Source organism: Callithrix jacchus, chromosome 14 (assembly GCF_049354715.1).
Source record: "Callithrix jacchus isolate 240 chromosome 14, calJac240_pri, whole genome shotgun sequence".
NCBI classification, from domain to species: Eukaryota; Metazoa; Chordata; class Mammalia; order Primates; family Cebidae; genus Callithrix; species Callithrix jacchus.
In genome coordinates, this window is record NC_133515.1 from 25,324,251 (window position 1) to 25,335,545 (window position 11,295).

At 39.1% G+C, this 11,295-nt stretch overlaps 1 gene segment (V, D, J or C); it reads left to right on the top strand.

Moving 5' to 3' along the window:
* The first annotated feature begins 1,461 nt into the window (after positions 1–1,461).
* On the top strand, positions 1,462–10,008 carry LOC118142851 (immunoglobulin kappa constant-like). The segment is given in 3 exon segments: positions 1,462–1,842; positions 5,080–5,277; positions 9,483–10,008. Coding segments are annotated over 3 exon segments (555 nt in total).
* Positions 10,009–11,295: the final 1,287 nt, after the last annotated feature.

Consider the following 11,295-nt stretch of genomic DNA (forward strand, 5'->3'; position numbering starts at 1 on the left):
TAAAATAAGAGTTACTTGAATGCAAACACTAGGATATCATAACAGTCAATGTGATGACCAAGAGGGCTACTAAACATCTAAATAGGAGGGTAAGTGTAGACAGCATGGAGACTCTGGACAAAGGGATAATTCAGTCCCAAGCTAGGATGAAGCAGAAGGGCATGAGATTTCATCAGGCTACTAAGGAATACAATTTAAAATGAGTAAATTCTTATTTCTAGAATCTTCTATTTAATATTTTCAGACTACAGTTGATTATAGGTAAGTGAAACCCCAGAAAGCAAAACCATGGATAAGGAGATGATACTGTACCTCCTTATCCATGGTTTAAACTTTATCATTTGCTAGATTCCAGTTTCTAGATTCCAGTTTCCCTATGAATTCAATGACATGGTTTAAACCTCTGTGGTGTACCTCAAAATTTTTCTTCTAATAGGACCTCTCATGATTTTCCAACTACTAAATAAATTCATTATCATTTTTATATTTCTTCCATCATTGCAAAGGAGGCTTTTTTTTTTTTTTTTTGAGACAGAGTTTCGCTCTTGTTACCCAGGCTGGAGTGCAATGGCGCGATCTCGGTTCACCGCAACCTCGACCTCTTGGGTTCAGGCAATTCTCCTGCCTCAGCCTCCTGAGTAGCTGGGATTACAGGAGTGTGCCACCATGCCCAGCTAATTTTTTGTATTTTTAGTAGAGACGGGCTTTCACCATGTTGACCAGGATGGTCTCGATCTCCTGACCTCGTGATCCACCCGCCTCGGCCTCCCAAAGTGTTGGGATTACAGGCGTGAGCCACCATGCCCGGCGCAAAGGAGGTTTTGAAAGAGTAGAGAACATGCTAATAAACTCAAAAATCCTCATTATTCCTTGTTTCCATCTGTTGTTCATTTGTTGTTTCTGTTGGGCTGTCTGCCTCCTATCCTCCCTTTCAGACTTGAAACTCTAGTCTCAGCCAGGATTATCAGGGCCTTTGGGGGTCTGAAGAACCAAGCCCAAACTCATTGACTTCACAACTGCATCCAGAGCCAGCCTGACCACAGTAGTTGCCCATGATGAGCTTCTATACCTTAACATGAGAAGAGAACATAGGGGCTGGGTGCCAAGTAGGCAGACAGGGAGGGCAGAGAACTCTAAGGCAGAGCTTGAGGGGCTCATTCCTCTTGCAAAATGAAGCAAAAACCACAGCACAGAATATGTAAATTTTGATGGCTGAATTCCTCCTAGGCTAGTAAACCCTTACACAATTGCTGCTATCTCTTCTCTCTCAAGGAAGGCAGTCAAAAAATACCAGCAGCCTTACTGTCCTCTTGGAAACAAGATGAACATCTACATTTTCTATAGTGGGACCAGAATCTCTTTTCATATTTATGGCCCACACATTTGCATATGGCCGGACAGAGGACTTTGTTTCTACCAGCACATCTGTCTTCAAATAAGAGAGGAAACAGACACAACCCTGATGCAGCAAAGAAGCAGCTCTTTCTCAAGTGACCTCCTCTATCTCGCTCCTTCCTGGCTAACGGGGTACCCTGGATTCTCGGAGATCCTGGACAGATATCCACTCCTGACAAGTTCTGGAAAGAATGACATTCAATCAGGTTCTAAGCACCACTGGATGTGAACCACTGAATTTCCTCCGCTCCTTGTCAGATATCAACTTACTTCTGACCAAAAAAATATATTAAAATGACAGAGTTACAATCTTAAGGAGGAGTCAAGCTAAAGCAAAAAGAACCACCTGCTCTGGACTCCAGCATGACTGCTGAGCTCAAATACATATATAAAGAGAAAGAACCACAAACTTGAAGATGGATATCAGCTACAGAACTCCCAAGTCAGGTAGGGAAACTGCCATGGTTTGCCCTCAAACCTTGCAAAAGGCAATATTATGCCACTGTGTCCCCTGACATACCGGGTGATTCACTGTATGTTACTGATGTGAGGGGAACTTCCTAAATTGGCTAGTAATTATCTCAAATAAAAAGCAAAAATGATGTTTCTTGAAAAGTTATACTTAAGGAACATTGCTAAAAGAGCTTATCAGTAGTGTTCAACATTATTTGTAGATGTGCATTGAAATGTGGACTTGTGCTCTCTCTCTCTCTCCTCTCTCTCCCTTTCTCTCTCTCTGCTCCTTGCCTCCCTCCCTCCATGCCTTTCCTTCCTCTCCCTTCCACAGCAGTTCAGAATTTTTTTTCTGATAATCTAACTTTGCTGAGGGTTCAATGTAAAGCAGATTCAGTGATGAGTTGGTTGGAATGCTCCTCAGGAAACTGTATTTCCATCACTCTTATACATGAAATCCAGGAACCTCTCAGACTACCTTATTGACACTTTGCCTTTCCTCAACAAATCAAGCTTATCAACATCCATCATAGATGCTTTGTAGAATGGTAGATCCTGGCAGAGCCTCACAGATGCTTCTGAGACACCATTTGCTTTCAAAACACGAACCACACATATCCTAAGGATCTCAAATACTTCTCATGATTCTCATGATCCATTTTACGTTACAGCAAATATCATAACAATCACTCCTATAGATCACCACTGCATGTGATCAGTAAAATAGTTTTTGCCACAATGGTACTTAAGATAATCATCTTTTGTTGGTTAAAAATACTGCTTCACAATAGTTATTCGGTTGCACTGTTCATACTAGATTTCCAATTAGCTCACTTAGGAACACAAATCCCTCCAACAGCTCGGGCATCTTTTTCATTCCTGTTTATATCCCCTACGTCTCCTTCATTTGCAGAAGACTCTCCCCTACACTAAATCAGGAAAGCTGTTGCCTTGATTTAAAGACTACAGAAAAGTATTGGACGAAGAAAACTCACACGTATATGTACACATCATTTAAAAAGCTATGTTTATGCATTGCACGGAAATATTGAGAATGCTACTAAGCAATGTCAGAGTTTACATTTTTTTTTCAAAATAGTAGTTTTATTATTTCTAAAAACTATAAAATGAATATATTCACATAACCATTTTGAAATCAAATAATCTCTGATATATAGAAGAGTAGGAAGAGAAAGTGTCATTGTTCCTCCTCTGCAATCCCAGGAAATAACTACCAAGAACAATTTATGTGTCCTTTAAAAATCAGCCTGCGTTTATAGGCAGATATAATCAATTTAGATGGAATCATGATATCTCACCACACATACTCCTCAGTGACCTGCATTTTCACAAACACCTTCCATGTAACTATACAGAAACCTACAACTTCCTCTTATTGTCTGCTTTGTGCTACATTGTAAGGCGCTATCATAGTTTAACCAAACTCCTATTAATGAGGATTTTAGTTATTTTTCAGTTTTTCACCTTTTAAACAATATTTCCATGCATAGTCTTTATATACATACCTCTGAGCACACTTATTCCAGTCCGATTTTCTTTCACCTTCCCCCATCCCAGCATTCCCTGCCATGCTGCTGCTTCCATTGGGTAACTTTACTCCTGGAGTATAATCTGCATATGGTGCAGTTAAGTACATGGGCTCTGAGTTTAGGTCCCAGCTCTGCCACTTACTGCCGTAAGCCAGTTCCTTGACCTCTCTGCCCTCAAGTTTTTGCACCTACAGAGTAGAGGATAATATTAGTCCCTAGTTCATAGAGTCTTGGGAATTATTAAATGTGATGATCCATGTACAATGTCTGGCACTTAAGTGCTCAATAAACATCATAAATCACCCTTTATGATTGGCATTGCTTGTATGTCTACAGAGAAAATCACTTTATGTTCCCTTTAAAAAAGGACTATGCCCTTGGACAGCTAGTTGGCACATTTAAATTTCACTTGCCAATGTTTCTCTCCACCTCTAACTTGATCCCTCTCATCCCTCGTCTTCTGGTAAGACCAACTGCTGATTCTGCTATTCAAGGCAGCTAGCAAAGCTGCAAGTGACAGAATCAAATAAACCTATCTTTAATCTTTAAAATTATAGTTATGATTTCTGTTGTTAAACGTACTATTGTAGCGGTCAGTATTAGTCTTTGATCTATGATAGCATCTCTGATCTATTATTGATTTTCAATTATTTATTGTTTATTTTAATTCATTCTGAAAATGTTTGTTAAGCATTTGCTAAATAAATATACTGTACTGAGCCTCCCAAATATTTGACAAATAAAACATCCAACAGCTTATAATTTAATAGGGTAGAAAAGAACTGAAAGTAGATTAAAAGTAAGTAGGCATTCTAGGCCCAGTGACCTGTCTCTGTACTCTGTAAATTCAGGTCACCTGCTCAGGGATAATCTGAGAGAAGGTCCCTCTTCAGCTGAATCTTGAAAGACAATTAGCAGTTCACAAGCCAATCCAGGTGGACAAAGGTGTTACCAAGCAGAGGGAGTGTTTGTAAAGGCTGGATACCACGGGAAAACTGTGAGTTTAGGAAGGTGGGAGTTTATGGAAGGGGTGGAGATGGACAGTTAGAGTGATACAAGACTGTAAAAATGGAGAGTTGGACTCAAACGGAAACGCTGAAAAGGTCTTCAGTGTTCTTGATGAGGTTACTATGAACCTCATATTGTTCACTATGGAACACTGGGACTCCATGACAGCTCCAAAGATGGCCTGCACCTGGTTCAGCTCAGTAGGAGCTGAGTTCTACCTGTGCTGTGACAGCAGACAAACAAACCAAGTCAAGTCTACTTTTCTACTCTATTAATCTTCACTTTGGTTTCATATGTCATCCATAGTTACATTTCAAAATGCATTTCAAAGTTATGAGTCTTAATTTGATATATATTTAGTCTACCTTTTTTAAAATAACACTGCAGGAAAGGAGAAGTTAAAACAGTAAGACAACATTTATTTATTACTCACTGAGAAGCTGATGATTTCCATAGTTACACTAAATGAAGTTTATCCTTTGCAAAAGCTCCCCAGACCACCCCAAAAGAAAGCACAAAAAAGTGGCCATTTTTTAATTGCTTGTTTTTCTTTGTAATTTACACTCAGTTTACTTTCTAACAAATAAATAATAAAAAGTCCAGATGTGGCAAATTGCTAAAGAAAGAAACCATCAGGCCATAGACATAAATATATTCTCTTCTTGGATTTTAGATCTCACAGAAGAAAATAAACATATGGTATGTCAGAGAAGCCCCAGGGCTTCCACACCTGCCAGAAAAGGGAGTTGCACCTCAGCAGCTAACCCAGGGCTCCGTTCCCCTTCGGTGAGAAGGGTTTTTGTGCAGCAAGACTGTGGAGAGCTCTCACTGTGGTGGACGTTCGGTAAAGGGACCAAGGTGGAAATCAAACGTGAGTAGAATTTAAGCTTTCCTTCCTTGGTTGTCTGTGTCTTCTGTACCCTGTCTATGAAGTGATCTGTAAGTTGACTCTGCAATCAGACTCTGATATCCTTCAGGGAAAATATGGAGATGAAGTCTGTAGGCAAACTCGAGAATTGATTGTACATTTTATATGAAGAGCAAGCAAGATTCAGCCATTGGGTGAGAATAACTTGTCTAAGTGATAGTTTCCAAAATGTCCTGAGGAACATAACATGTTCTGGACAGAGCCTTGGTCAATTGTCAGAAAGGGAGTTTTTGTGTAGGAGGGAGGTTAAGAGGAACCATTGTGTGTACACTTTCGGCCAAGGGACCAAGCTGGAGATCAAACGTAAGTACCTTTTTCGCTGATTCTTCGCTGTTTCTGTCTAATTGGATTGCTTTGTGTTTCTCTGTGTGGATTTTCATTAGTTGGATGTCAGGGACCTAACAAACTTCATTCCCAAGTTAGGTACAGAGGAGGGGAAAATATTCCACAGTAGGCTAGCTTGTGGCTGATTTTTAAGATTTCTAAATCAAAATAACTTCAGTGAGGGAAGGAGGCTTGCTGACCTTTTAGGGAGGTTTTTGTAAGGGGAGAAGTTAAGTTGAATCACTGTGATTTACTTTTGGCCCCGGGACCAAAGTGGAAATCAAACGTAAGTACATCTGTCTCAATTATTTATGACATTTTGGTGCCATTGAATCATTTGTGCAAGTTTTGTGATATTTTGGTTAAATTAACCTGGGAACCTAGAAGTAAATAGCGGGGCACCAGAAAATCAACTTAAAAAGCTGAGCAAATAGACAAATCACTGGATTCATGGGGAAAATGGAAAAGAAATAGCTAGATTTTTCTCTGAATGAGCAGCCTATCTCACATAATTAGCTTCAAGGGAGGTTTTTGTTGAGGGGAGAGGGTAAGATTCATCACTGTGACTCACTTTCGGCCAAGGGACCAAGCTGGAGATCAAACGTAAGTGCACTTTTCTAATGCTTTTTCTTATAAGGTTGTAAATTTGGGGAGTTTTTATGTTTGAGAGATTAGCTCAGGTCAATTCCAAAGAGTACCAGATCCTTTCAAAAAGTCAGATGGATAAGGGTCTGAAAATTAGTTCGTCTTAAGGAACAGCAAAGAGCTAGTCAGTTAAATGAGGCATCTAAATCGCAAGATTTTCTCTGCATCAGTCAGGCTAGTGATATGAATGTCAAAAAGAGATTTTTGTTGAGGGGGAAGTAATTAAGCTAATACTGTGGAACACCTTCGGCCAAGGGACCCAAATGGAGATTAAACGTAAGTAATTTTTCGCTATTGCCTTCTGAAATTCAGGTCTGATTGCCAGTATTGACTTTTAGAGGTTTAAATAGGAGTTTTGAAAAGATAGGTAAATGAGGGCATTTCAGATTTCCCATGGGTTGCCAAAGTTAAACTCAGCTTCAAAAATGGATTTGGAGACAAAAAGATTAAATTGTTCTAAGCTCAATGATGCAAAGCAAAAAAAAAAAAAAAAAAAATAGTGTAACTAAAAAGGAACCCTTGAATTTCTACGGAGCAAAAGTAAATTCATTTTTGTTCACTCTTGCCAAATATTGTATTGGTTGTTGCTGATTATGTATAATACAGAAAAGTAGAAAAATATATTTTTTAGTCTGTTTTTTTCCGTTTTGTTTGAGAAATTATTTTGTCAGACAACTATAAAAATCAATAGCATGCCCTAAGAAAAATGAAGAAAAAGTAAAGTGTACCTATTTGCCATGTAGAAGAGGCAACTTACTTGAAAATCAGCAGCAATGTCGTTTTTAGAGTCTGCATGAGAAATAAACTCAGAACAACACATTCTGTATGAATAAGGGCTTCACAGAGCTCATTTTTTTAAAACTCCGATTTGTACATTAGATTAAACATGAAATTATCTCGTATTGTAATGGTGGAAAAGTGGCTATTCCCAAAAGCTCAAAGTAAAGCATTTAAATGCAAAAAAAAGTAAATACTTGCATTTTTTTTAAATGATCCAGGGTCTGTAAAAAAATTAGAAAGATTTTAAAGAGTATGTTCTTTTAGTACCCTCTGTTACTACTTGTCTACATTTTTATTCCGCCAGGAAGGCCACGACACCACGAGCTGTAGACAGAGCCGCGGTCTTTCATGATTGAATGGCTTTGGTGGCCATGACACCGCGCTCCTGGGGCAGCCGCCTTGCCGCTAATGGCCATGGCCACCCCGCATCTGCTGGATTAACGCTGCCATAGGCGGCTTTCCTGATGCACAGTGATACAAATAATGCCACTACCAGAAATAGAACAGAAATGTAATAGGCACTAAGCTGGGAAAACTAGTGAAAAGACTAACTTATTAAAGACTTCAGAAAGAAAAGCCACATTCATTATGATATCTCATTAGTGCAAATTTCCATTAGGGGGTTGTAAAGAATTTAAAGCTTTTTTTTTTTTTTCAGTGCTATTTAATTATTTCAATATCCTCCTATCAAATGTATTCAAATAACAAAAGCTCAATCCAAAAAAAGAAATATGTAATTCTTTCAGGGTAAAATTCACACCCATAACCTGGCCACTCAGGGCTTGATCAATTCAGTTTGACTGAATCTGGCATTAAATGGCATTAAATATCATTAAGGTATATTAACTGATTTAAAAATAAGATATCTTTGGGACCATGCTTTTAATTTTCAAAAATGCCCATGTATGATTATATTTCAGTTGTACAAAATATCTAAACCTATAGCAATGTGATTAATAAAAAGCATATTTTCCAGTACCTTAATTCTGTGTTAGAAAAATTTTAATCTGAATATTTTAATTTCATAACCTCTAAAATAGCTAAATGATTTGTCATTGTGTTGCCATTGTTTATCCCAGCTGACTTCAAAAGTGATCTTTAAGGAGGATTATTCTGGTGTGCAACAACTCAGACTATTTTAGGGACCTTTAAAAGCTCTGTTAAAACTAGCTTACAACGATTCGAAACTATCTAACTGTCTTAAACTATTTCAAAATGATTTTAGAGCTTTTTAAAAACTCTTTTAAAGACTTTTAAAACTCTATTAAAAGCTAATAAGATATCTTGAAATAATTTTTGTATCAAATACATTAGTTGTTTAATGTTTAAATGCCAGATGAAAAATGTGAAGCTATCAAGAATTCACCCAGATAGGAGTATCTTCATAGCATGTTTTTCCCTGCCTATATTCTAATGAGCACATCATTTTACTACCATGGTTATTTTATACAATTATCTGGAAAAAAAATAGTAATAAAAGTTAAAAGACAAGAAAATATCTAACATAAAAGTTCATTCAGTCTTTCATGTTAAACTGCTTGGCTAACAGTGAATTTAGCTTAAAAAAAAAAAGCTATTCCTCTTATCTGTTGACTTCTCCTGGCAAAAGATTCTTATTTTTCATTTTAACTGCTGCTCTCACACCCAACGGCTGGAATCCCTGTGGAGGGGGATTTCCAAGAGGCCATCTGGCAGTTGCTGAGGGTCAGAAATGAAGCTAGCCATTTCCTCTTAGGCAGGTGGCCAAGATTACAGTTGACCTCTCCTGGCATGGCTGAAAATTGCCACATATGGTTACAGGACTTGAGGCCTTTGGGAGGGCTTAGAGAGTTTCTGGCACAGTCAGAAGGTGGAGAGGCTGGCACCACCAAGGCACAGAGGTAGGGCTCAGGGCCTGCTCTACAGGGAGGTTTTAGCTCAGCCCAGCCAAAGTAACCCCTGGGAGCTTGCTATCACATCATAGTCCTAGAAGAGGCACAGGGGAAATAAAAGTGAACAGGCTTTCCTTGACTCAGCCGCTGCCTGGTCTTCTTCAGACCTGTTCTGACTTCTAAACTCTGAGGGGGTCAGATGACATGGCCTCTCTTTGCTTAAAGCATTGAGTTTACTGCAAGAGGCGGCTGAATGAAAGAAAGGTAAGGTCAGAAAAGCATGCAGATGCCTCAGAACAGCTGCAGAGAGCTCCACCAAAATGATTTAGAACTTTCTTAAGGAAGAGGGGGAAGCTAGAAAGAAACTCAAAATCAAGATTTTAAATATACTTCCTGGCCTTATTGCTATAATTATCCAGGATAAGCATGCTATTTTCTGTCCCTAACATGCTCTGTGATTATCTCAAAAAACACACCCAAGTGCAGAATTTTGTTATTTAAACATCATCCTGTTTGCTTCTTTCCCAGGAGCTGTGGCTGCGCCGTCTGTCTTCATCTTCCCGCCATCTGAGGATCAGGTGAAATCTGGAACTGCCACTGTTGTGTGCCTACTGAATGGCTTCTATCCCAGAGATGCCAAGGTAAAGTGGAAGGTGGATGATGTCGTCCAGTCGGATAACAGTATCCAGGACAGTATCACAGAGCAGGACAGCAAGGACAACACCTACAGCCTCAGCAGCACCTTGACGCTGAGCAGCACGGAATACCAGAGGCACAACGTCTACGCCTGTGAGGTCACCCATCAAAGCTTGACCTCGCCCCTCACGAAGAGCTTCCGTAAAGGAGAGTGTTAGAGGGAGAAGTGCTCCAGGCCCACCACCTGCTCCTCAGTCCCAGCCTCTCCCCGTCCCATCCTTTGGCCTCTGGCCCTTTTCCCACAAGGGACCTACCCCTATTGCTGTCTTCCAGCTCATCTTTCACCTCATTCCTCTCCTCCTTCTTGGCTTTAATTATCCTAATATTGGAGAATGAATAAATAAAGTGAATCTTTGCACATGTGGTATCTCTTTCTTCATTTAATGGTTATTATCCATTGTTTTTCCAACTACTCGATTTCTCTTATAAGGGCCTAAATATGTAGTTGTCCTAAGGCACACCATCATTTATAAAAATTATCTTTCATTCTGTGTTACCATATCATCCTCTACAAGACACTCCTCCCTCAAACCCCAAGCCTCCTGTCCTCACACCTCAGTCTCCTGAGCCATGGTAGGAGAGACTTTCTTCCTTGCTTTCCCCTCTTCAGCAAGTCCTCAAAGTCCTTTTTAACAATGACAGTTCTTACAGTCACATATCCTTTGATTCCACTCAGTCTTCCCTGAGAATCTACCAAAGCAAATTTTCAAAAGAAGAAAACTGCTATAAAGAAAATCATTCATTGCATCACAATAGAAAATAACAACATGATAAAAGCTACCTAAATGAACAAACAATAGGGAATTGTTTAAGTCCATGATGGCACTTAGACTTAATGGAATGTTGTGCCTTATTTACACTTTTAAACACCTACTGACAGACCTCTGCCAAGGGCTTTTTGAGTATTTTCCACAACCTAATTTAATCCACACTATACTGTGAGGTTGATAACATTCATTAAAATGTTACAAACGTTCTATAAAGCTGAGAGATAAATATATTCTGTAACTCAGCAATCCCACTTCTAGATGACTGAGTGTCCCCCCCCACAAGAAACTATGCAAGAATGTTCAAAGCAGCTTTATTTATGAAAGCCAAATGTCCAACAATTGAATGGGTAGTTAAACACTAAATTTTAGTATGTTTATACATTAGATTACCCAATAAGGAGAATTAACAAACTACAACTATACCTACTCACACAGATGAATCTCATAAACATGGTGCTTCAAAAGAGAAACTCAAAGCAAAAGATATGTTCTGTATATTTTCACCCATATAAAGTTCAAAACCAGGTAAAACAAAATTAGAAATTTGGATGGAAATTACTTTTAGCTGGAGGTAGGGTGAGCTAATACCTGGGAGAAGACAAGAAGGGGCTTCTGGGGTCTCCATAATGTTCTGTTCCTCATTGTGGGGCTGTGCAGTTATGATCTGTGCATTTTCTATATATATATTATGCTTCAAAATAACTTCATATAAAGAACATCTTATGCCCAGTTAATAGATAGAAGAGGTGACTAGAAATAAGTAATACATCAAGACCACGTAGCTGGTAAGTGGGGGCCTGGGATCAAATAGCTACCTGCCTAAGCCTGCCCTCTTGAGTCCTGAATGAGGCTGCCTTCCAGGGCTCATGGTGCTA